This window comes from Crinia signifera, chromosome 1 (genome assembly GCF_055691185.1).
Source record: "Crinia signifera chromosome 1, ASM5569118v1, whole genome shotgun sequence".
NCBI classification, from domain to species: Eukaryota; Metazoa; Chordata; class Amphibia; order Anura; family Myobatrachidae; genus Crinia; species Crinia signifera.
Genome location: NC_139217.1, coordinates 104,444,043 through 104,471,291, shown reverse-complemented (window position 1 = coordinate 104,471,291; position 27,249 = coordinate 104,444,043). Strand labels below are relative to the sequence as shown.

The 27,249-nt window shown below is 43.7% G+C and overlaps 2 protein-coding genes across 2 annotated transcripts in view; both read left to right on the top strand.

Annotated features, from left to right (window-relative positions):
• The window catches only part of GALNTL6 (polypeptide N-acetylgalactosaminyltransferase like 6), a 1,179,186-nt gene that overhangs the window by 194,675 nt on the left and 957,262 nt on the right, over positions 1-27,249 (top strand). The window lies entirely within an intron of this gene.
• Positions 12,124-17,346, top strand: LOC146058664 (uncharacterized). The gene is made up of 2 exons (XM_083170934.1): positions 12,124-12,219; positions 14,650-17,346. Exons 1-2 carry the CDS (start codon positions 12,189-12,191, stop codon positions 15,573-15,575), a joined length of 957 nt encoding a protein of 318 aa, XP_083027060.1. The 5' UTR covers positions 12,124-12,188; the 3' UTR covers positions 15,576-17,346.

Below are 27,249 nucleotides of genomic sequence, written 5' to 3'. Positions count from 1 at the left end.
TTCTACAGTTGGTGCTAAGAAAGAGGTGAACATATAATGCCAGTCGTAGGAATACTTGAAAGTTCTATTTCAATGGTACAATAAAATAATTTTGGATGCTTTATGGTTTACTGATGGGAATTTGGAGATTTTCAGCATTTCGATTTCAAATACCGCATACAGCATCTGCCCATTGTTTGGACACTTTCCAGATACATTGTAATTGATGTGAACTAAAATAACAAAACAAAGCAATGAAATGCCGCCAGGGTCTACGTTGGCTTTAGATCCATTTTTCTTTTATTCTCAAAGTTACTTGGAACAGACCTTCAAAATGTAAAACTAGATCTTGCTTTCTGTATCATAAAGTACATCTAACATTGATTCTTTCACAGACTCAGGCTAGTATGTTTTACATACTGTATGTAGTCTTACTTGGCTCCACAGAGCTGAAACTTTACTTTCACTTTTATGGATAAAACAGCAGAAAATATTTACATGGATTTGAAAAGTGTGAATTAACAGCCAAAGATACAAAAAAACTATATTATTTATTTATTAACAGTTTCTTATATAGCCCACACAAATTCCGCAGATGTTTACAGAGTATATTTGAACATTCACATCAGTCCCTGCCACAGTGGAGCTTACAATCTATATTCCCTACCACATGTACATGCACACACAGGAATTCTAGGGTTAATTTTGTTGGTAGCCAATTAGCCTACCAGTATATTTTTGGATTGTGGGAGGAAACCGGAGTACCCGGAGTAAACCCACACAGGCATGGGGAGAATATACAAACTCGCACAGTTAGAGCCATGGTGGGAATTGAACCCATGATCTCAGCACTGTGAGGCAGTAATGCTAACCATTACACCATCCGTACTGCCCGTATATATGTGGCATATATAAAAACATTCAATATTCCACATGTACTAAGCCACAATGAAATACTTATTATTTTATATTAGGAATGTAGCCAGAATCAATCACCTAATTCCAATAGAAGAAATCTGCCAAATGTCATGCATGCATCTGTATTATCACATCTAGACTACTGCAATGCCCTCTATATTAGTCTTCCAGCAAAATAATTGCATGACTTGTAGATGGCACCAAATGCAGCTGCCAGGCAAATACCCTACCAGCCCCTCTCTAGCCACATAACACCCATTCTCTACTGCTTTCATTGACTAATTGTAAAATGTCAACTCGCTTTCAAGAGTGGCCAACTCAGTTTCAAAGTCCTACTTGACCAGGGCCAAAGTACTTAAAGCAGTTTCTGATTCCTTACTGTCACACTCAATTATTGGTATCTGTTGATGAAGAACTAATAACAGTACCTAGAATCTCCCAAAATTCTTTCTGTTGTCGTTTTCAGCTATGTGGCTCTATGGAACTCTCTTTCCTGCAGGGTTCAAGAAGCCTTCACTCTAGAAATTTTCAAACACAGGGGTAGATTTATTAAGCTTGGTGAAGTGATAAAGTGTCTGGTTTTTATCACCGGCCAATCAGCTCCTACCTGTCATTTTTCAAACCAAGCCTGTAACTTCACAGGTAGAGGAATCGACCAGAGATAAAAACCATACAGTTTATCACTTCACCGAGCTTAATAAATCTGACCCACAGACTCAAAACTTAATTGTTTACACATCATTTCACTGATATATCCACTATTACACTTGTTTTCTGTTTGGTGCTGTAAAGGCAAATGTAAAGCACTTTGAGTCCTATTAGGAGAAAAGGGCTATATAAATAACACTGATATTAAAATGTACCTAAAAAAGAAAATCATTGGCTGAAAAAAACTGCAAATTAGAAACATAACATTTGACAACAGATAAGAACCACTTAGCCCATCTAGTATGGTCATGTACACAAACACACACACACGCTAGGGTCAGACCCAGATTAAGGGCCAAATAGGCTTAAGGCTGAACATATTCATGAGCCTATTATGAAAAGGAGGTGAGGCTAATACCATGTAAATGTAGGACCCATACACTATGTGCACCCATAGGCATGCACAGCCCATTTTATTAGGGGGTGCACCGTCAAAGGGGTGTGTCTAGCACCACCTATTGGGCGTGTCTAGCATCGCCCATTGGGTGTGTCTAACACTGCCAATCATGCATGTTTACCATCATCTATTGGTACTTGCTACAATATAAAATGTCTCTCAGCCAGAACATAATCTCCGGCCTATTTCAGTTTTAATATTCTTATTACTCTGTATAACAGTACATGCATATAAAGTAAAAAATATATATATATGGATTATGTAGGTATGTAGGTATATGACAATGGTCTAGTACAATTAACAATGCAAAACACACAATTGATTGATGGGCACTAATTTTAACAGAATACAGGTCTAAAAAGCAAAAGACTTTGGTAAAGGGTATTGCTGGTATTGCTAGTGGCAGGGAGTTGTCCACAAGAGTGGGCACAGCATTTCGGGGTGCCTGTGCACCCCTCACACTCAATGTGTGTACACCTATGTGTGCACCAATGTCTCTCTAAATATATAAAACATTGCCTGAATGTATACAATTGGAATGTAATTTTAATGCTTATGATTTATGGCCAAACATGTGGTCATGTGGTGTCTGTATGTTTATTCATGATGCTGCCATGATGTTGGGCCTATTTTTATGTAGAGGCCTGGAGCTGCAGCTCCATCCACCCCATTGTTAATCTTTCCATGACTAGGGTTACCTTTTTCAGGAGCTACTTACTGTATATTAATTAGTATACTCTTGGATTGTGGGAGGAAAGCAGAGGAAATCCACGCAAGCATGGGGAGAATTTACAAACTACACATGTGTGCTACCACTGAAATCGATGTCGGGGACTCAGCATGGTCCCGGCATCAGCAAGTGCATACACACTTGCTGATGCTAGCATTGATTGACAGTGGGGGAAGGGCAGGTTGTTCATCAGAAATGGAAATATCCATACATAATACATACTAAATATTGTAGGTGATCCCTATCTCCCAAGAATGGATGTTTTGGGGGAATTTACTTCCAATATGTAATGATAACTCAGCCCTTTTTATAAACTAAAAACTATTGTGTATAAATAAACTTCAGACACCTGTCTTGGACAGGTTAGCTGGCATTTAGTTCATTGTTTGCCTGTCAAACTTGTGAGCAAAGGTTTCTTTACACAGCAGAAACTTTTGGCAATTGTCCATTTAGTTTTCCCAAAGTCAGATATTTCTCACCATGACGGAGTTTCATTAAAACAGCGAGTTGGGCCATGTTTAGTTGTAGAAACGCTTGGTGCATTTGAACCATAAAACTTTTCCCAATTACACAGTTGAGGAATTAGGTGAGATTGGAAAGTCCTTAAGTATACATTTATAAAATAAAATAAATATATATATATATATATACAATATATACACTTAACATCGGCACTCACCTTTCCTAGTTTTGGGGTGCCCTATGGCTTGTGACCACATTGTTTAAACAGACATTGGATGGGCTCTGCACACACTAAATTAACTGATAATAAATAGTGGAGATTTGGTTCATGAATTGATCAATGCATTTAAGCCTGCAGCCCCCGTCAAGGGACCCCACTGTTCTGCAGGTCCTACCACTATCGCTGAAAATGGCTGCAATACACATAGCTATCACATCAATGTTTGATACCAGGCATGCTATCAGGTCTGAAGCTCACAGCAGACTTTGCTTTTATAGGTGAGCAGCTACCAACACACCTGTCACTAATCATCTAGGGAAATGGCTAACACAAGCTATGGAATCTTAGTTAAAAACAGGGTGCATGAGAGAATGTGACCACAATAAGACTAATTTAAAAAAAAATTAATCTAATAAACAATATATACACTTAACATCGGCACTCACCTTTCCTAGTTTTGGGGTGCCCTATGGCTTGTGACCACATTGTTTAAACAGACATTGGATGGGCTCTGCACACACTAAATTAACTGATAATAAATAGTGGAGATTTGGTTCATGAATTGATCAATGCATTTAAGCCTGCAGCCCCCGTCAAGGGACCCCACTGTTCTGCAGGTCCTACCACTATCGCTGAAAATGGCTGCAATACACATAGCTATCACATCAATGTTTGATACCAGGCATGCTATCAGGTCTGAAGCTCACAGCAGACTTTGCTTTTATAGGTGAGCAGCTACCAACACACCTGTCACTAATCATCTAGGGAAATGGCTAACACAAGCTATGGAATCTTAGTTAAAAACAGGGTGCATGAGAGAATGTGACCACAATAAGACTAATTTAAAAAAAAATTAATCTAATAAACAATATATACACTTAACATCGGCACTCACCTTTCCTAGTTTTGGGGTGCCCTATGGCTTGTGACCACATTGTTTAAACAGACATTGGATGGGCTCTGCACACACTAAATTAACTGATAATAAATAGTGGAGATTTGGTTCATGAATTGATCAATGCATTTAAGCCTGCAGCCCCCGTCAAGGGACCCCACTGTTCTGCAGGTCCTACCACTATCGCTGAAAATGGCTGCAATACACATAGCTATCACATCAATGTTTGATACCAGGCATGCTATCAGGTCTGAAGCTCACAGCAGACTTTGCTTTTATAGGTGAGCAGCTACCAACACACCTGTCACTAATCATCTAGGGAAATGGCTAACACAAGCTATGGAATCTTAGTTAAAAACAGGGTGCATGAGAGAATGTGACCACAATAAGACTAATTTAAAAAAAAATTAATCTAATAAACAATATATACACTTAACATCGGCACTCACCTTTCCTAGTTTTGGGGTGCCCTATGGCTTGTGACCACATTGTTTAAACAGACATTGGATGGGCTCTGCACACACTAAATTAACTGATAATAAATAGTGGAGATTTGGTTCATGAATTGATCAATGCATTTAAGCCTGCAGCCCCCGTCAAGGGACCCCACTGTTCTGCAGGTCCTACCACTATCGCTGAAAATGGCTGCAATACACATAGCTATCACATCAATGTTTGATACCAGGCATGCTATCAGGTCTGAAGCTCACAGCAGACTTTGCTTTTATAGGTGAGCAGCTACCAACACACCTGTCACTAATCATCTAGGGAAATGGCTAACACAAGCTATGGAATCTTAGTTAAAAACAGGGTGCATGAGAGAATGTGACCACAATAAGACTAATTTAAAAAAAAATTAATCTAATAAACAATATATACACTTAACATCGGCACTCACCTTTCCTAGTTTTGGGGTGCCCTATGGCTTGTGACCACATTGTTTAAACAGACATTGGATGGGCTCTGCACACACTAAATTAACTGATAATAAATAGTGGAGATTTGGTTCATGAATTGATCAATGCATTTAAGCCTGCAGCCCCCGTCAAGGGACCCCACTGTTCTGCAGGTCCTACCACTATCGCTGAAAATGGCTGCAATACACATAGCTATCACATCAATGTTTGATACCAGGCATGCTATCAGGTCTGAAGCTCACAGCAGACTTTGCTTTTATAGGTGAGCAGCTACCAACACACCTGTCACTAATCATCTAGGGAAATGGCTAACACAAGCTATGGAATCTTAGTTAAAAACAGGGTGCATGAGAGAATGTGACCACAATAAGACTAATTTAAAAAAAAATTAATCTAATAAACAATATATACACTTAACATCGGCACTCACCTTTCCTAGTTTTGGGGTGCCCTATGGCTTGTGACCACATTGTTTAAACAGACATTGGATGGGCTCTGCACACACTAAATTAACTGATAATAAATAGTGGAGATTTGGTTCATGAATTGATCAATGCATTTAAGCCTGCAGCCCCCGTCAAGGGACCCCACTGTTCTGCAGGTCCTACCACTATCGCTGAAAATGGCTGCAATACACATAGCTATCACATCAATGTTTGATACCAGGCATGCTATCAGGTCTGAAGCTCACAGCAGACTTTGCTTTTATAGGTGAGCAGCTACCAACACACCTGTCACTAATCATCTAGGGAAATGGCTAACACAAGCTATGGAATCTTAGTTAAAAACAGGGTGCATGAGAGAATGTGACCACAATAAGACTAATTTAAAAAAAAAATTAATCTAATAAACAATATATACACTTAACATCGGCACTCACCTTTCCTAGTTTTGGGGTGCCCTATGGCTTGTGACCACATTGTTTAAACAGACATTGGATGGGCTCTGCACACACTAAATTAACTGATAATAAATAGTGGAGATTTGGTTCATGAATTGATCAATGCATTTAAGCCTGCAGCCCCCGTCAAGGGACCCCACTGTTCTGCAGGTCCTACCACTATCGCTGAAAATGGCTGCAATACACATAGCTATCACATCAATGTTTGATACCAGGCATGCTATCAGGTCTGAAGCTCACAGCAGACTTTGCTTTTATAGGTGAGCAGCTACCAACACACCTGTCACTAATCATCTAGGGAAATGGCTAACACAAGCTATGGAATCTTAGTTAAAAACAGGGTGCATGAGAGAATGTGACCACAATAAGACTAATTTAAAAAAAAATTAATCTAATAAACAATATATACACTTAACATCGGCACTCACCTTTCCTAGTTTTGGGGTGCCCTATGGCTTGTGACCACATTGTTTAAACAGACATTGGATGGGCTCTGCACACACTAAATTAACTAATAATAATTAGTGGAGATTTGGTTCATGAATTGATCAATGCATTTAAGCCTGCAGCCCCCGTCAAGGGACCCCACTGTTCTGCAGGTCCTACCACTATCGCTGAAAATGGCTGCAATACACATAGCTATCACATCAATGTTTGATACCAGGCATGCTATCAGGTCTGAAGCTCACAGCAGACTTTGCTTTTATAGGTGAGCAGCTACCAACACACCTGTCACTAATCATCTAGGGAAATGGCTAACACAAGCTATGGAATCTTAGTTAAAAACAGGGTGCATGAGAGAATGTGACCACAATAAGATATATTGTATATTCTTTGCAGTGGCAGAATATTATTTAAACAGTTTGAAAGGAAATTGCTAAAAAGTCTGGTACAATTGCTTACAATTGTTCCCTATGTAAAATCGGGCCGATGTAAAATCGGGTCTCAGGGACCATTTTACATTGGTTCCAATGTAAAAATAGCATCGATCGCATCGATCGCATCGATCGCATCCCATGCGATTTGGTTGCATGTGATGCGATCGACGTGATTTTTTAGGACCCGATGGGTACAATTTTAATTGCTGGCGCCGTGCTAGGAACCAAGTACCGTTAATACAAATATTGCACCCATAAAAAGAACAGTCGCTGTGAGCATTGCTGGCATTTTTTGTGGATATTTCGAGGTCATTATGGTGAATTATGTTTACAAATATTGTAAACAGTGGATTCCATTGTTGGACCTCTTTACATGGATGTACCAGTACAAAAAGCAAAGTTAGTAAATAAAATCCTTTTAATGCCAGTGAGTATGAGATCTAAATGAAATACATATAGACAGTGGCGGCTCCTGCCTTTAGACTTAAGGGGGGGGGGGGCTGCAATTTCCTGGTTACTGCTCATTGCAAATAGTCATTAATTATTTGCAGATTATTAGTTTGATTTGCACTGTACTAGTGTTTGTATGCATGAATTGTAAATAAATGATGTACTTATATGCACACAATTACAGATACAAAACAAAATACACACTTTTAATAACTTTAATATTAATTAAAGTACAAAAATGATACTATTAATAAAGATCTACACACAAATATTATTAAAATAAAAAAACATTAGGTACTTATGAGTTATCCGGGCGCCCGATTTCTAAATCGGGTCGGATCGGGCACATCGCATCGCATCGCATGCGACCATCGGATGCGATGCGATGCAATGCGATGCGATGACCCGATTTTTCCATAGGAATCAATGTTAAAATGGACTGAGTCCATTTTAACATGGAATTCAATGGGAAAAAGGGGTCCTTTTCATACCCCTACTATCCAAGTGGGCATGGAGTTGGATATAAACCTGTGGCGAGCGTAGCGAGCCACCGAGCCCGAAGCGTGGCGAGCGTAGCGAGCCCCGCGAGGGGACATAGAATACCGTCCCCTCGCGGGGCTCGCTTCGCTCGCCACGCTTCGCTCGCCACGCTTCGGGCTTGGTGGCTCGCTACGCTCGCCACAGGTTTATATCCAACTCCATGCCCACTTGGATAGTAGGGTTATGAAGAGGACCCCTTTTTCCCATTGAATTCCATGTTAAAATGGACTCTGTCAATTTTAACATTGATTCCTATGGAAAAATCGGGTCATCGCATCCGATGGTCGCATGCGATGCGATGCGATATCGCATCGCATCGCATCTGATTGTATGCCTTAACTTAAGGCATACAATCAAAAAATCGGGCGCCCGGATAACTCATAAGTACCAAACATTATTATTATTTATTATTATTATTATTATTATTATTATTATTATTATAGACCATATACCATAGAAGCACTGTAGCTCTGGCGATTTGCACAAAATGGCTTCCTGTTGGAAGCTATTGCTGTCATCGCTCCGGGTACTGGCAGCCCAAGAGGGGGAAGAGTTTCCAGCTCTATGTATGATGAACAGTAGCAGCTTTCAATAGAAATCTACTACATGCTGAACTCCTCCCCACAGGGTTGGGCTGTTGCATTGTCTGCCCTGCTGCTTCATGGAGCCTGGTGAGAGGAGGCTACCAGCATGTCAGAGACACAGACGGCCAGCACCAGAGCTCCAGAGGTAGGAGGGGGCACGGGGGGGAGGCACCGGAGCCTGGTGCTGTCTGTCTGTCTCTGGCATTGGGATTTTAACTGGAGGGGCTGCAGTCCTATAGCAGGAGCCGCCACTGCATATAGATGATTGGTGGTCGGGATGCTGGCAGTCAGAATACCAATGCTGGCATCCTTACAGTATGTAGGGAATCCTAATAGGGGTCATGTAAGTAAACCTACCCTCTCCATGCCCCCAACAATTAAGCAATGCCATTACATTTTCAGTGTGGGTCTGTTATTTGTTTTAGACTCCATACTGTATATCAGCTTTAAATGATATTAGTCTTCTACGGAGGCTATAGCTCTATTTAAAAGGGGTCTGATACTTGCAAATAGTAAAAGTTCTTGCCTTCCTGTAGCAAGGAGGTATTTTGTGCTAAGAATGAGCCAGCTGCTGAATGCAGGAACATGTGCTCCAGGGCTGTTAGGTCAAAGAATCCCTGAGAGACAAAAATAATATGAAGGCCAGAGGATTACAAAAAAAGGTCAGATATTCCCTTAGATCTCATACCCATTGGCATTATAGAGGTATAACATTTATAGAGGTCCAATAGAAACCATTGTTCACAATATCATAGCATTCACTTTCGATGACCTCCATATGCAAATAAACATGCTATAGTAGACAACCACACATCCAATGTATTTTACTGGGTCTCCTCTGGGTAATCCGGTTGTCTCCCACAAACTAAATATATACTGGTAGATTAATTGGCTTTCAACAAAATTAACCCTATTGCATTTACATGTGGTAGGAAATATAGATTTTAAGTTCTACTTGGGCAGGGACTGATGTATTCTCGGTAAAGCAGTGCGGAATATGTTTGCGCTATATAAATAACTGATAAAAAGTAAATTGCTAATAATAATAAGCAGGATTTATGCCATTATAGGAATATGGGTACTTTGATCAATGGTGCTAGATATCTTAGTGCTCAAATCATTCCATGCTGATGGACTGAAGTGAACATATAATGCTTATATCTCCATGAGGAGATGTAATAAACCTTGGTGAGTATTAAAGTGGAGAGATAATACAGAAACCAAACAGATCCTGTCATGTTACAGACTGTGTTTGAATAATAGTAGGAGCTGATTGGTTGATAGCTTAACTCTCTTTGCTTTATACATCCGCCCCCATGTCACAGAAGAGTGCTTAAGCTGAGAATTTGTATGCATTGCTCACTTTGCATCTATCGTTCCCCTGTGTGGCATAACCCGACATCTATGAACCAGAGATATAATTTTAAGAGGGATTTGAGTGATTTATCTCTTTAATTCAATATCTATAAAAATTTAATATTTGACCAAAAGCTTTATATCTAATAATGCAATAGCTAATAAAATTGTAAGACATGCATTTATTTTTTATTTATTACCAGATATTTATATAGCGCACACATTATTTTGCAGCACTTTTTAGAAAATATTGGAACACTCACAGCAGTCCCTGCCCCAGTGGAGCTTACAATCTATATTCCTTACCACATGCACATATAATCATTAGAGAGCTAATTTGTTAGGAGCCAATATCCTACTAGTGTATTTTTGAAATATGGGAGGAGTCCGGAGTACCGGGAGGGAACCCACGCAAGTAAGGGGAGAATATACAAACACAAACGCATAGACAATGCTAATCATTACACCATCCATGCTGCCCCCATTAATGGCAGTGTGAATAATTTAATAATAGATCCTATCAAATCTACAATGACATGAATTGGGTCTTATAAAGATAAGGTTTTAATAAAGTCATTATGAGTTTCAGAGCTCAGGATCTGAATCACAAATCTAGGAATGTCCAAGGTAATGTTGTGTAAAATGTGAATTTCCATAATAGTAAACAGATAAAAATAATTAGTTAATCTCAGGCACTGTTTTCAAGGGATATCCGAAAGTCTCACATTAAATTGACAGTAATCTAAACATCAGATGCTTTTCATCAGATTCCCCTGGATTTTGCTAGAAGTACAGTATATCTAACCACCCACCATCATGTTTGCAGCCACTTAATAAAAGAAACACAGAAGGCTGATTAAGCCTGAAGGGACATAAACCACTAAGGGTTCTCTTAGGGTACACCATGCTGTTGGTCACATGACTATGTTGATGAGGATGGGCATAAGGCCTATCAGGACAGGGGGGAGGGTCCAAGCAGGGTAGGAAGGATCACGCTGTTAGAGTGATCTGCCCCTGTCCAAGAAGCTGCTGACCAGGCAAGACCTCCAGTGCAGCTTCCCCTCTGAGTCAGGTTTTTCTCTAAAATTAATAGCTGTTAATCTCTCCTTTCTATCTCTTTATAGCAACAGCATACTCTGTCCTTCCCTTCTGTCTCTATTTCCTACCTTACATAGGCCTTGCTCCGCTGCAGCTATGCCCCGTCCGTCCAGGGTATCCAGGCTGCCTGCCCGTTTGGCAGAGTCTGCGCTCACGTGCAGGGGTCGCGCTGGGTCCGGCTCTGAGGTCCCTCCGGGTCCTGTAACCCGGGGGGGGTCACGGCGGGGACCGGCGTTGTCTAGCGCACGTGGGCGCGATGAGCCGGCTGGGGCGCGTGTGGATGACGCGGCCGGGCGGCCGGCCGCGTCACACGCGAGGGGAGGCCGCGGTCGTGGCGCCGCTGCCTCTCCGGCAGCAAGGGGGTCGGGCAGCGCTAACGCCCGGGGGACTGTAGTGCACGCGGCCAGGGCGCAAGTGGATGACGCGGCCGGGCAACCGACCGCGTCACGCGCGAGGAGAGGCCGCGGCCGCAGCGCCGCAGCCTCTCCAGCTACAGGGGGGTCGGGCAGGGGTAGCGCCCGTGGTGCTGATAGTCGCGGGCGCGGGCAGGAGACCCGCGGCCCGCGTGGGACATTAATTCGCAGGGCGACCAGGTCAGGCACCCGCCAGGCGGGGCCTGATTCAGGCCTGGTCGCATCTGCTGCCCCCAGCGTTCCTGCACCACAGCAGTCAAGGGGTAGGCTTAGCATAAGGGCTAGGGACGCTCCCAGTGTCCCCAGGCGGGCGATTAGATCAACGCAGCCTGGGGTGGGATATAGACTGCCCTCAGTCACGCGCCCTACACGGGCGGTTAATGCATTAAGTGCCCCCACTGCCACCCCTACCAGGAGGATGGCAGCGTTAGCCCCTTTGCGGCTGGCAAAATGGCGCCTGTTGCAGGCGGCTAGGAGAATCCCTCAACAGCCGGGCCCCCGTGCCCCTATGGAGGGGGAGGATGCGCGACAGCTCCTGGCGCTGCTGTCATCTTTCTTGGGGCAACCTCTAAATGCGGCGCCTTCCCCGGTGGCATCCCCGCCTCCCTTGCCCGTGCCCTCCACGTCGGCCCAAGCATCGATGGGAGCAGGTGTCACTCAAGCTCTTGAAGCTTCCACATCCACGGCTGCAGCTGTCCGGCCAGCCTCCACGGATGACCCTGCCCACGGTGGACCCTCGGAAATGAGCCTCGTGCCTCGGGACGGCACTTCAGGTGGGTCAAAAAGAAAGAGCAAACGGCGCAGGCGTAGGGACTCCCGCACCTCCTCCTCATCCTCGGGACGTTCAGGCTCAGAGACGTCCGGGGAGGAGGGTGGACGAAAGTCAAGGAGACGTCGGCGTCGCCACGGGCGACGTCGCCGTCATTCTAGTTCCAGTGGTAGCTCAGGGTCCCCCTTATACCCTAGAGGTCAGGTGGTGCAGTGTGAGAATACCGCTGTGCTTAGAGGCTTGAGACGCAGTGTGCAAGAGCGTATTAGAGATGGAAAATACGTGAATTTCTTTAAGATGACCGCACAGGATGAAAAAGATTATCGCGCAGCTATGCGAAAAGGAGGGATTGGGGAGGAGGCTTTTTGCACTTACCACAGGTGGCAAGCGGGTCTCTTCATGTTTGCAGCCTGTTACCTGGAAACTAGGCCCCAGGAACACATGAATGTAATGCGTTACATACACATGATGCATTCTATGTTCCTTACTGATGGGGACTCGACATGGCGATCCTATGACGAGAGTTTCAGAAGGAAACAGTCAGGGCTAGCAATCATGAACTTAGGCTGCAAGGATGTGGAGATCTGGATGGGCCCAAAACCCGCAGCTCCACCGACTGCGGCCCCCACCCCTCCTCCAAAGAAGGCCGCGACGCCCTTTCGCGCAGGAGGGGGGGCGGGGGGACCCTCCGCTGGGCGCTGCTATGGTTACAACGGGGCAGGCTGTTCCCTGGGGGCGCGATGCAAATACAAGCACTGTTGCACTAAGTGTTGGGGCCCCCACACGGCCAAAGAATGCAAGAAAGGAAAGCAGGGAGGCCCGCCGGCCGCGCAAGCAGCAGGCGGACACCCTCACTAAGGCCGTTTCCCCAATTAGACTCGACCGCATGGCCAGCTGGCTGGCGGCATACCCTCATAAGGAGGAGGCTTCCTTCTTGCGGTCAGGATTTGACGTAGGTTTTCGCCTTCCCATTGACGGGGAGGTGTCGACCTCGTCACCCCGAAATTTAAAATCTGCCATACAGATGCCCGGGGTGGTTTTGGATAAGGTGGCTAAGGAGGTTTCACTGGGTAGGATGATAGGTCCTTTCCAGTTCCCCCCAGTGGCCAATTTAGTCTTATCACCAGTGGGAGTGGTTCCCAAGAAGGCCCCGGGCAAGTATCGGCTCATTCAACACCTGTCACATCCTGTGGGCAGCTCGGTGAATGACGCCATCCCCGAAGAATTGTGCCGAGTTCGATACCAGTCTTTCGAACAGGCTTTAACAATGGTTCGGGGTTATGGCCTAGGGGCACTACTGGCAAAGATTGACATCGAGTCGGCCTTTCGCCTCCTCCCCCTGCACCCGGAGTCTTTTCGGTTCATGGGCTTTCGCCTCCCCACGGGTTTTTACGTGGACAGGTGCTTGCCCATGGGCTGTTCGATCTCCTGCGCCTTCTTCGAACGTTTCAGTAGCTTTTTGCACTGGTGCGTCGTTACGGGATCAGGGGAGTCCGGGGTGGCCCACTATCTGGATGACTTCCTGTGTGTGGGCCCCGCGGAATCATCGCGCTGTGAATTTTTGCTAGCATACATGCAGGGCCTGTTCCAGTATCTAGGGGTACCGGTGGCAGCTGACAAGACGGAGGGGCCGGTTTCCTGCCTTTCCTTCTTGGGCATCGAGATCGACACGATTGCCGGATGCTGCAGGTTGCCTCTGGACAAGCTGGCCCGTCTGAGGGCGGCAATATCCCTCGCGCTCCACACAGGTAAGCTGCAGCTGCGCCAAATGCAGTCTTTGTTGGGTCTGCTACATTTTGCGTGCAGGGTGATTCCCATGGGGCGGGTTTTCTGTAGAAAACTTGAGAGATCCGTCTCTGGGGTCAGGCATCCCTTGCATTTCATACGGCTCTCAGCCGAGCTGAAAAGGGACCTGCGAGTGTGGCTATCCTTCTTAGAGCATTTCAATGGGGTCCTCATATGGCCTTCCCCCCCCTGCGACAATCACCAACTGCAGTTGTTTACTGATGCCGCGGGAGGGGTGGGTTTTGGAGCTTTCCTGGATGGGTCATGGTGCGCAGCACCATGGCCTCCGGAGTGGTTCACCGAGGGCCTCACAAAAAACTTGTTGCTCCTCGAGCTGCTTCCCATAGTGGTGGCTTTGGAGATATGGGGTGACAGGCTACGCAATGCTAGCATCATATTCTGGTGTGATAACCTGGGAGTAGTGCACGCTATCAACCGCCAGGGTTCCTCCTCCCTTCCAGTAGTTCGCCTCTTAGCGCGGCTGGTGCTAAAATGTTTGCTGCTAAACATTAACTTCGTGGCAAGACATATTCCCGGGGTGGATAACTCCGTGGCGGACGCCTTGTCCAGGGCTGACTGGGCAAAGTTCAGGGCCCTGGCACCTCATGCTGATCCCGTTGGTGAATGTTGTCCCTCTTATGTTTGGCAGATGATCAGGCCGGAATGGAGGGGCTAGCCATGCGGGCTATTGCACCCACGACGCTGCAGTGCTATCGGGCTGGTTGGCAGGAGTGGGAACAGTTTCGGCTGTCGGCCCCTCAAGCAGGTAAGACACCTAATGCGGCCATGGTGGCCTTCGTATGGAGTTTATACTCCTTAGGTCGTTCTGTCGCTTCAGTGCGCAGGATACTGGCGGGGGTGTCTTTCTTTTCTGCTTTGCAGGGTAGGGCGGACCCGTCCCGGTCGTTTTTGGTGTCGAGAGCATTACGTGGCTGGCGGAGAGCCTCGCCGGCGCCCCCAGACCGGAGACGCCCGATTGATATGGCATTGCTACCAGCTTTGCTGGACGCCCTAGGGGACATTTGTTGGCCTGCCTACGAGGTCCTTTTGTTCCGAACGGCGTTTGCAATGGCATATCACGGGGCCTTCAGGGTGGGAGAGCTGGTGGCTCCGTCAAAACGGGCTCCTTCACCTTTGTCCGTGGACGATGTAGTGGTCCAAGAGGATTCGGTGCTGTGTCACCTGCGACGATCCAAGACAGACCAGGCTGGTAGGGGGAGATGGCTGTCCCTGCTCCCATGTACGGTGGAGGGGGCGTGCCCTGTGGCGCTGACCACGGCCTGGACACAGGCACGCCCGGATCTGCCTGGTGCTTGGTTGATGCATGAGGACGGGTCGCCTCTCACCAAATACCAATTTGGGCACGTCTTGGGACGGGCGCTGGAGGCCATAGGCCTTGATTCGAAGGAATTTGGGTCGCATTCCTTCCGGATCGGGGCTGCTACCTCGGCGGCTGCGGAGGGCCGCTCCGACGCAGAGATTCAATCTCTGGGTCGATGGCGCTCGGCAGCATTCCGAAGGTACATTCGGCCGTCTCTATCTATCACTGATCACCATGGTCGACTGGACGCATAAGCGCTCGCCAACTTCCAGTGGGGGCCTTGAGGTGTGTTTTCGCATCCGCCCGGGGGCACAATTTGGCTATAATTACAATCTGGCATGGCGTACTTGGTAGTTTACTCCGGGCGGTGTGTTTTGTGCCTCAAGAGCTGGTCGGCCACGGTTTTTCCTCCTCCCTTCTTCATAACCTATGCAGCGTGTGAGTGCAATGACGAGTACCTTCATCCAACTAACTAACTTTTTGTGTGCATATTTCAGATCGACGGGACGTTAAGTCCGTGTGGATGTTGGGCCATTCATTTGTGTATTGGGCCTCGCAGGCAATGAACGCCTCTGATGTATGCATGTTTCCACAGGCGGGGGAGGTTAGGTGGTTGGGTGTTAGGGGCATGAAATGGTGTTCACTGCAGGCCCGAATGATCAGTGCCGTTAAGCAGTTTGGGGTCCCGGAGGTCATCATATTCCACCTTGGCGGGAATGACCTCGGACAGGGATCTGTCCTGGAGCTGCGCTCCATGATTGTCCGGGACCTCCACATCATAGCCCAGGTGTTGCCGTCATGCAGGTTGGTGTGGTCCTCCATGATATCCAGGATAGTGTGGAGGGCAGCGAGATCATGCACCAGCATAGAGCGTTCACGCAAGAAGGTGAACTCTATGGTGGCGAGATACCTGTTAGCTAATGGCGGGGGTGTCATTTGGCACAACGCCATTAGTTTCCAGCGCCCTGAGCTCTACAGGAGCGACGGTGTACATTTGAGCCCTGAAGGTATGGCTTTGTTTTTAGGCAATATTTTTGCCTGGTTAGCGACGCGGTGCTGAGCGTTTTTTCTTGGTGGTGGCGGTGGCTGCGGCCTAGGGCCTGGCTGTGGCGGTAAAGAACGGTCATGCTTTAAGAACTCTGTATGTGTGTAGGTAGTGGGGTACACTCTCCCTCGACAACGATTGTCATGGGCCACGCTTCTGCCCGGGGGATGGCCGTCACCACCAGGCCTGGTGGTCGACCAGGGAGAGTGGTCATCCAGCGTTGTATGTATGACTTAGTGATCTTTAACCCCCTCCTTCCTATAATGACCGTTCTTTGGTGCCGCCACCATTCATAGTCTTAGTTTAGTTTAACTTGTCAAATAAATTTGACATTCTGTTTTGAAACGCCAGCACTTGTGTCGTGTCTTTATTTTAGGATAAGTTTATTAAGATAAGGTTATAGATAAGTTTGATAATTAATGGTATCAACAGCAGGTGGGATCAAGGGGATACCCGATGGTGAGTTTAAGAAACACAGAAGGCTGATTAAGCCTGAAGGGACATAAACCACTAAGGGTTCTCTTAGGGTACACCATGCTGTTGGTCACATGACTATGTTGATGAGGATGGGCATAAGGCCTATCAGGACAGGGGGGAGGGTCCAAGCAGGGTAGGAAGGATCACGCTGTTAGAGTGATCTGCCCCTGTCCAAGAAGCCCCACCCACCCTTCCCTTTTTCTTTTCCTCTTCGGCGGCGGTAAAGAACGGTCATGCTTTAAGAACTCTGTATGTGTGTAGGTAGTGGGGTACACTCTCCCTCGACAACGATTGTCATGGGCCACGCTTCTGCCCGGGGGATGGCCGTCACCACCAGGCCTGGTGGTCGACCAGGGAGAGTGGTCATCCAGCGTTGTATGTATGACTTAGTGATCTTTAACCCCCTCCTTCCTATAATGACCGTTCTTTGGTGCCGCCACCATTCATAGTCTTAGTTTAGTTTAACTTGTCAAATAAATTTGACATTCTGTTTTGAAACGCCAGCACTTGTGTCGTGTCTTTATTTTAGGATAAGTTTATTAAGATAAGGTTATAGATAAGTTTGATAATTAATGGTATCAACAGCAGGTGGGATCAAGGGGATACCCGATGGTGAGTTTATGCAAATTCAGACTGACCACTACTGAAAACCATTAGAGAAGCAGATAAACAAAATTAAAAAAGGAAAAGAGGTAGAGAGGTATAGTTCATTAGATTCAGCATATGGCCATATGCACATTTAGCCACGTTGCTATGGCGGAATCTATGATCCTACAATATTATGGTGGAAGCTATAATGGCTATTAAAGAGACATGTGGGTCAGGCAAAATAGTTTTTATTTTTTTTAACTTACAGCCCTAAATGTCATTTTGAAAAAATTAATAATGATTTTGCTAAAAAGTTCTGTATACACACTTGCTCTTAGTGGCAGAAGAGAAGAGCATTTCCTGTCTAACATGGTACATACAGTATGTGGTAGATTGAACATTATTTATGTAAATATAGTCATCTGTATATTTCAAGGGGGTCGCAGCGTAGCCTTCATGACCTTTCACTCAAACAGTCCAAATAAGTCTGCACTGTCTGGTTCGTGCCCCCGCAACACTGTCACCACCCCCACAAAACCATTATGTTGCCCCCTGCCAGTTCTTAGACAGCGGTCGCATTTTTAAGAATGCAACCACAGTTTAAGGGTTAGTGTATGTGCACATGTGCAGACTGCCAAAATTAGCTGGATAGCGGTTTTCAGTAATCTTTGGGGGAACCTAAATTAGGCCCTATGTTTTGATGTGAATAAAGTATTCATACATTGATAATTTAATTACTAATTTAATTTAAGTATTAATCACTAATACCCCTTTTCCACTTGCAGAGCCGTGTCATACCCGGGAATGTGTTCCTGGATGCTTCCCGGGACACTACCCGGGAATGTACCCTTTCACACTGCACTCAGACCTGGGATGGACCCAGGATAGCCCCATTCACACTGATCCCGGGAAATCCCTGCAAATACAAATGCATGTCATTAGAAATGGACTCCAGGGCTCTGAAAGATAACATCAGAATTTGTGAGCCCAAGAAAGCTCCAATCAGCAGCTTTTTTAAAGTCCCATGTACCCGATCCCGGGTACGGGACCATTCACACTGATCGCATCCCGGGTCGATTCTGGAATCTACCCAGGTCAGGACCTGGGTAGAAATTTTGGGATACTCATCCCGGGAGATTCTTCCAAGACCCTTTCACACTGAGCTAAATCCCGGGTTGATGCGCGTTCATGTGCAAAAACCCGGGATATTTTTGCAAGTGGAAAAGGGGTATAAATTTGGTGACATTTTTATTTTTCATCTACTTTTGTAGGAATTATGTCATAATGACTATAGAACCCTATGTCATTATGGCTTGGTACAGTAAGTGTTTAATTGCTCCTTCTGTATGTGAAACAGTCACTGGCTGCATTGTACAGTACATATGTATGGAAGTTTTCCGAATCCGCAAGCTTTGTGTCTTTAAATTTTGAATCAACACAAATATTTGTTTTTCCTTCAAACTTTAAAATAGGCCACAAACTAAAACTTGCAGTGTTAGTGTTTCATTATAGTTGGAGTTATATTTTGGAAAATGCTGAAATACTGAACTTATGATGTTGTATGATGAACATACTCTTATGCCAATAAACTAAAAATATAGCAGTAATACTTTCCAGGCTATTTATGTGCGTGTACAAAGAAAGAAATTGGCCACCAGTGCTTTAGAATTCTTAAACAACTGGAAATAAGAAAATCTGCTGTTTGGGGGCAGCTGTAAACATACTTCTTCTCTGCTTTATAAGAATTGAATGAGTTATATATTTGAACTGCAATAAAATAGTAAAGTACTGGTACAAAGAGCAATATGTATCCTAGCTGTCAGAGAGCTGTCAACAAAAATACTGCCACCAGCATTTTTACTATGTCATATATATATATATATATATATATATATATATATATATATATATATATATATGACAAAAAATGTTTTTTTTTTATCGGAGTGCGCTCTGTGTGTATCACCTATCACAGCAACAATACAATATCATTTAAAACATGATGTAATCATCCAATCCTTGTATAAAGTGCGATGTAGTCTCCGTGCGATGTAGAAAATAGTATTTTTATTCAAAGCAATCCAATGCATTTCGTCAAAATGACTTAATCAGGGGTATAGTTATAGGTGATACAGAAGAAAGATAGGATGAGCTATAAGCATCATCTATATACAGTATATGTCTAGTGTCTAATTGTGTGTCTCTGAAACACTGCCAGCCATTGGCAGTGACTGAAACTACATCTCTTTCTTTTGCACACATACAGAAGCACAGAGGCAATCACACATACAGAAACACAGAGGCAATCACAAGGTAGCAGACTATCTTTCAAAGCTTTTGCTTCAATCGGGCTTAGCTAATAAATATTAGCTATAAATAAATAACTATATATATATATATAAGAGAAAGGAAAGGAGAAGCGCACAATGAGCACGATAATACACAGTTCCTTTACTTGTAATTTATGCTCACATACATGGGAGTTAAAGATAAACAGCTTGCCAAGCCTGAGTGACTGGGGCGGACGGAGCCACTGTTGGCATAGGAGATATTGCCTTCTCGTCAGGGACAGCCTCTCACACTGGACTCGCAGACGCTGCCGCCTCGATCTCCGCTCGCCTTACTCTGGTGACTTCACTTCGTCTTCCGTATAGGCTACGCCCATAGCATGCACAAATGCACAGTGCAAACATTGGGTAAAGGAATGAATGAGTTATAACAATGGAGAAGCGTGCCAGTGGACATGGCAACCAATCAGCATTGAAGTAACATATATAATATGCATACTATAACATTATTCAGAGCAGCTGATTGGTTGCCATGGGCTACTACTACACTGGTATATATCTCTATTCCTAATTTTTCATTACTGTTTCATGCATTTACCCCATTGTGTATTCATATAAAATGGCATGTACTGTTCCAGCTATGGATTATAATTATAATTAAGTATGTAGAATAGGTAGCATATTAAACTTTATATTTATAATATGTATCATTGTACTAGGTGAAAAATAGACAATCAGAATTGTCCTTCTCTTTTTCTTTGGCTGAAGTTGACACTGAAGCTAATTTTCTCTTTAGTCTTTTCTTGCTTTTTTTCATAGAGGACTCTCAAAAGATAACCTTTTTCATGAAATATCAATATAGATTGTGCTAGCTCAATACATTTTTTCCATTTTTTCTAATCCTCAAAATCAGAGAAAATGGAACGGTATCTTTCCAAGGAGCGAATGACAACGGGCATAACTCAAATATCTATTACTATAGACATATTTAGAATTTTGAGTGAATGCCTCAATGTTACATACAATTGAGCAATTGTCAGCAAGTTAAAGAAAATATCATGGCATGATTCTTGTCATTGCACTATGTATGAGACTGAGCAGAACACACCAGTCTTCCATAAGACAGTTACGTAACTGGTAATGGAAAAAGCATGCTTGCAGCCTTTTTAACTTCAGAGAATCCCGGAGAGGAGATACAGTTGGGTGGTCATGAGGGTGGGGCTGAGCCAGTTGTTTCATTAGGCCATGCCCCAATAGTAAAATGATACAATTCATTAAGATTTGCATAGGAGGTTGGGGCTAAAAACGACAATAGTATCTTATCATTCAATCCTGCCCTCTCCTGATATGCCTAGTGGGCACAATTGAGAAAATGCTGTCTCATTGCTATCTCATAATGCAGTCTCATAAAACCATTATTGTTTGGTTGAGATATGTTTTGGAGACTGGTAGAGCTATGGTATAAAGATTACATCAGTCCAGTATAATGCTCATTAAAGTATTAAGGGGCAGATTTATTAAGCTCGGTGAAGTGATAAACGGTCTGTTTTTTATCACCAGCCAATCAGCTCCTACCTTTGCAGTTACAGGCTTGGTTTGAAAAATGACAGGTAGAAGCTGATTGGCCGGTGATAAAAAAACAGACGCTTCATCACTTCACCGAGCTTAATAAATCTACCCCTGAGTAACTACACATACTAGTTACTATTATTATTATTATTATTATTATTATTAATGAATTAGAACTGCTATAGGTAAATTATCCACTTGTCCTCTTTAGAAGGCTTGAGCCATGCTCCCAACACATAGAAACTTATAGTGTGCACTTACAGTAGCGTTATTATAGTATGTAGAGAAGACTAATGGTGTGTACAAACGGTAGATGTGCCTTAAGATCCTATCCACGATCCGATCAGATAGGATCGTGGATAGGATCTTAAGGCACATCCGATTTGCATCCTATCTTGACTATATAGTGCAGATCTGCACTATATAGACAAGGCAGCCAAGACTTTCTGGCTTCCGATACGTGAACGCGCATGGGGATCGGATCGGGATCACAAGGGTTAAAACCCTTGCAATCTGCATCCGATTCCGATCCGATGCCGATTCGATGTTGACTATATCGTCAACATCGGAAAGGAAATCGGACCGTGTGTACACAGCATAAGGGGAGAGGTATTGTATCTGCTTACAGCATATCAGTTTAAAATCTGTTGGCTATCTAAAACAGCTTAGCAAAGTGGGCAGATACTGCAGGGATCTGAGGGTGAGGCATTAAGCTACAATGAAAATTAGTTTTAAAGATATGTTTGAATGCAGGGATACATGCGAGATATACTGCTTATGGAAGCTATAGGAACAGTTGCCATTAGTTGCACACTTCTAAAGAGTGTATCTAACCAAGAGAGCAGATTAGTCAAGTACAATTATGGTTTATTCAGTGCTATTTAGGTAAGTGAACTTATTATTCAACATCTCACCTGATCTGACATAAAAAAATCAGTGAGCACGAAAGGTTTCATACCTTTGGAAGAAGATAAAAGACATACAGTATAACAAACTCATACATTTTATATTTATTTGTATATTGTCATTGTTTAGTTTTTATGAAGGGAATGTAAAACTTACACGTTAGCAGGGTGAAATAGAACTCTATATAGAATTTTTTTCTATAACAAATTATCAAGAGGTTAAAAGAAATAGCATTATCTTTTATCTGCACCATCAATCCTTGTCCTCACCTCTTTCTTCTCCTGACTTCCTTTGGCTGTGCACTGTGAAGTCTGAAGCGGCCCGTGCTCCAGGATTTCTGAAGGCAAGCAGAGGTTGAGGAGACGAGAGTGATGAAACAAAAAGATCATTTATTTAAGTCTCTAGAAAAGTATGTCATGAACACCACCGAGAAAAATATTAACTGTGCCAATTACATATTAAAGTTTCACAACTGTTTCCTATAACTAGTAGCTTGTCAAACGTTTTCTGTTACAGAAAAAAAATCTCTTCCATAAACTATTAAAAAATATATAAGATAAGACTATTTATGTACTTTATCTAAAGATACAGTACATCCAGATTTTAGACATTAATATTTGGACCAGATGTATTTCAGTTATAGAAGTGTACATGCTTATGCTCCAGATAACGTTCAGTTAGTGTAGGCATGGCGGCTTGACCAAGATAGTGCACATTATAATAAGGCAATAAGTGGCAATTTATGCAAGAGAGAATATTGGGTTGACAAAGATTAAATGCGAATCATTGTTTCTGCAGTAGTACAAATGCAGTAGGTAAGTAATGCAAATAAATCAGTGGCAAACAAGATTTGCATGAAGAGGTTTTCCAGAGAGGGGTGGAGTTAAGCATGGTAAAGACTGAAGTGACCTAGTACACAATACATGCAGCATTTCTTCAAACTAGTGTACATAGACGATCTCATAATTCCAAGTGCTAGACTTTGAAGGGAACAACCAGTAGCTAATAGATCTGATGGTATAAGTGATAAAAAAAACACACATTAAGGAAGTGGGCCTAGTTTGTGAGAGCTTACAGTCTAAGTGGAAGTGGCAAACAGACAAAATTGACACAGGGGGAGAGACAGCCAGTGAGAAGCATGGGTTATTATGAAATCTTAAACACATTAATAAAGAAGTAAGTCTTGAAAGCCCATTTAAAACTTTGAAGGTAGATTAAGAGTCTTATAAGGGAAAGAAAAGCTCCAGCAGTGGGGAACAGCATGGGCAAAATATTGGACTAGAGAGTAGGATTAACTAATTAGTTGGGAGGTGAGATATCATTAACTTGTTGAGAAAATTGAGCATGCTGCAGTGAGGAGTATATAATGGGCTTTGAAGGGGAATGGAGGCCAGTGTTGGGCCTGTAGGAGAGGGAAGGCAGATGCAGTACATTTGGAGTGGAGGATGAACCAAACAGAATTAAGGACAGATTTGAATGCAAACGGGTAGAAGAAGGAGTGGCCAGATAATAGGAGTTACATTAGTCGATTCTGCAGATGACCATCCTCTGTTGTCTCCAGGGTAAGAAAAGGTCTGATCCTGGAGAAATTTCTCAGGTGAAAAAGGAAAGGCTGCAAAAAGTACTGATTGTTTTGTTTGAGTCAATTATTAAGATTTGAAAGCTAGAAAAGATATAATAAAACTATCAATACATTGAGGAAGGTGTGGAAATTCAGAAATGCTATGTTAAATAAAGAAAAGGGAAATCCAGGTGGAAACAGCAGAGAGATGGCTAGTGATACTGTAGCTTTCGCTCACTGCTTGCAGGGTGATTGACACCCTGTGGGTATTTGGGGGCAGAAATGCAACATTTTCTGGGAGTGCCCCAGAAAATGCAGCCATTCCCTGGCCATTGGGAGAGAGGACTGCTGATGTCATCAGTGACCTCCTTCTCCCCATGGCCTTCACAGCTCTTAGAGAGTCTAGTGAGCAGGGGGGAAATCAGTCCCCATCCTATAGTGTGCACAGCCGCGTACGCATTCACAGCCATGCACAAGGGCAGGGGGAGGTGCGTTCTTGGATCAGCCTTTACCTGCTCACTGGGCTCCAAGCACTCGCAGCCCAGCAGTCTGAATCAGGACCTATGTGTTATGTTCTCATTGATACAAGAGATCATTTATTAAGTTAGAATGTCTCATTATTTGCATTTTTCAGTTTGCCAAAGCTATGCTCAATAATCTGCATCAGTTATTTCTTATGTCACTATAGATCTGAGTGATTTGACCTTTCTTCTTAATTTTCAATCTGCCTTATTTACAATATGGAACTGTAAGATAAATTACTTATTATATGGTGACCTTTACAAATCTATGGAAAGTGAAATCCACGTCCATGGAAATGCCATTCAGGCAACTTTGTGCCATATAGTAGATTACATGTTGTGCAAGTTAATGCTGAACTCTGTGATGGGAACCAGCCTCTGACAGGTCAATTACAGTTGACATCACTCAAACATACATGCAACAGTAAAATAGCCAACTATGGGCCTTGTGTATTCTGTTATACCTCTCTTGTGGCCTGAAGAAAACAAAATCATTAGCATAAACTATTTTGGGCTATCGGGAATATTCAAATTATGTATTGGGTGATTTTTGTGAACAATTTAGACCTTTCTCTCTTCTTTTTTCCATCAGCAGAAATTGCCAAGTATATCAGTCCACATTCTGATACAATGCACTGTATTTTGGGATCACATGTATCCATTCAGGTATCTTGAAATAAAAGCTGTGAATTGTGGGTTATCCGACAGTAGGTTTCTGCATTTATAAGTGCAACAGGTTACTGATATCCTAAAAAAAGTTGTTAGTACCCCTATAAGCGCACTCAAGAGCAGCCACAGGAACAGAGCAGAGGAAAGGTCACCCAACCTTTAACAATACATAAATACAAAAAACTAATCTTATAGAGGTAATGTACCGTACTTGCACCCAACTGGAGTAGATTCCACATATAAAGGTATCTTATACTTCGAGGTAATGGCGTACCAAAACTCAACTTTAACAGCAACACCATACACATAATGGTTTCTTTGTGGGTTACCAGACCCAGAGATTTTCAGTATATGTAGGCCAATGTAGATACCAAAAAAGAAGTAGGTTTAGATATTTCAAAAGGATTTTAATGAATGATAAAAAATCTACAAAAACATACATACATCTGTAATTCTAAAAATCAGGGATACTGTATAGTTTAAATGTATACACCCTGAGGAAGACCTCTAAGGGTGAACATGTTGGTGGAGAGAATTGGAATCCTGTCAGTTGCCTAGCCTGTGCACTCCACAATCAGGGGTGTCAGTCCAAAATGTTTTACATCTTTACCTGGCAGAGGTTGCTGAATTACAGATGCTCTCAACAGAGTGGCTCCCGATACGCTGACCGCCACCAGCCCTGCCAGCCCTCACCATGTGCTGAATGGGCCACGTGCATGTTGGAGACACTCCCACGCTCCACATCTGATCACTCTGTCCACATCTGCCGGTGCTCACCATCCACGAGACCCCATCTGCATGCCGGCAGACTGGCAGAGAAAGGCCCCATCTGTATACAGTATCCCTGATTTTTAGAATTACACATGCTTATATATTTTTGTAGATTCTTTTTCATTCATTAAAATCCTTTTAAGTATATATCACTACTTCTCTTTTGGTATCTACATTGGCCTACATACAGTATACAGAAAATCTTGATGTCTGTTGACCCACAAGGAAACCGTTATGTGTATGGTGTTGCTGTTAAATCCATAAGTGAGGTACGCACCATCTCCATAACTTCACATTATTGGTTGTAATATGATGGATATGGGTCCCCTGGTGATAAAGATACCTTTATGTGAGGAGAGCACATCATAACCACATGACCTTTGGTACACCATTGCCTACAAATAAAAGATACCTTTATATGAGGAATACTGTATACTCCACTTGGGTGTGAGCATGGTACACCACTCCAAAAAAATCCCTTTGAATAATATTTTGGCCGTGAGTAAAAGTATTTACTTGTTTCATTATTACAAACATACTACATTATATATTGTATCTTCTTTTCTTTTCCATATTTGAACACCGACGAGAAAAGAAGACATGAAACCATAAAAATCATTTGGGACAAGAAAAGGACTTTTATGTGGTTCCCCATATTTATCTTAGGTTGTGATTGCTGTGTGGGGGTTTCAGCTTTATGTACTACTATGCATGTCACCAGTGGCGGCCCATTCCTTTTTGGGGGAGGAGGGGCTGCCTCTGGCCGCAGCCGGGGCACCACGATGCAGGCACCTCACCTCCCGCCCTGTCGTCGCCACCGCCGGTCCCTACAGAGTGCCCGGCGCCTGTGTTATGATAACAGGCACCAGGACTGTACCTCTGTACTGTGCATGCGGACAGTTTCTATGGGCTGCTTCAGTAAAAGCGCATAGAAGGAATCATGGTCCCGGTGCCTGCACAATACAAATTACAGGTACCCGGACCATCATGTGTGCAGTACCTATGTAGGTAATGCGCATGCACAATCACTGATTTTGCACAGCAGCCCGCAGAAAGGCATCCCGGAGGGAGGGGCACCTCTCAACGGGACTGCCTTGGTGACTGGCCGGTCAGACTTCCAATAGGATGTCACTGCCAGTCACAGTGAAGCCAGTGCAGTCTCACAGAATGCATCTGGCTTCAATATAGTGGCAGATTTTACCTGGGGGGGCAGCAGCCCTTTCACTACTTTCATTCCAGATGAAGTTTATTTCTGCCCTCTTTAATGAGCGACAGTGGCAATAGGGCAGTGTAGGGGTCACACATGCTGCAACTGTAAAAAGTGTTGCTTTCATATGTGCACACTGTGACTGTAGACAGTAACTGTTAATGGCTCTCTCATGGGTTTATTTAGATTGAGATTCTATTAAAGATGGAATGTTGATATGGGCAACCAATCAGATTTTATCTTTTATCTTCTAGAAAGTGCATGTATATGCATGTGCAGCCACTTGGCATGGTGATTTGCTTATTCGGCCCCATGCGCACCTAGCA

What these genes read in the sequence shown, in the direction of transcription:
- LOC146058664 (XM_083170934.1), top strand. Translation starts at nt 12,189, where the DNA reads ATGAGCCTCGTGCCTCGGGACGGCACTTCAG. An exon ending in GCCTCGGGACGGCACTTCAG is followed by an intron (nt 12,220 to 14,649) that starts GTGGGTCAAAAA and finishes TATGTTTGGCAG; the next exon opens with ATGATCAGGCCGGAATGGAG.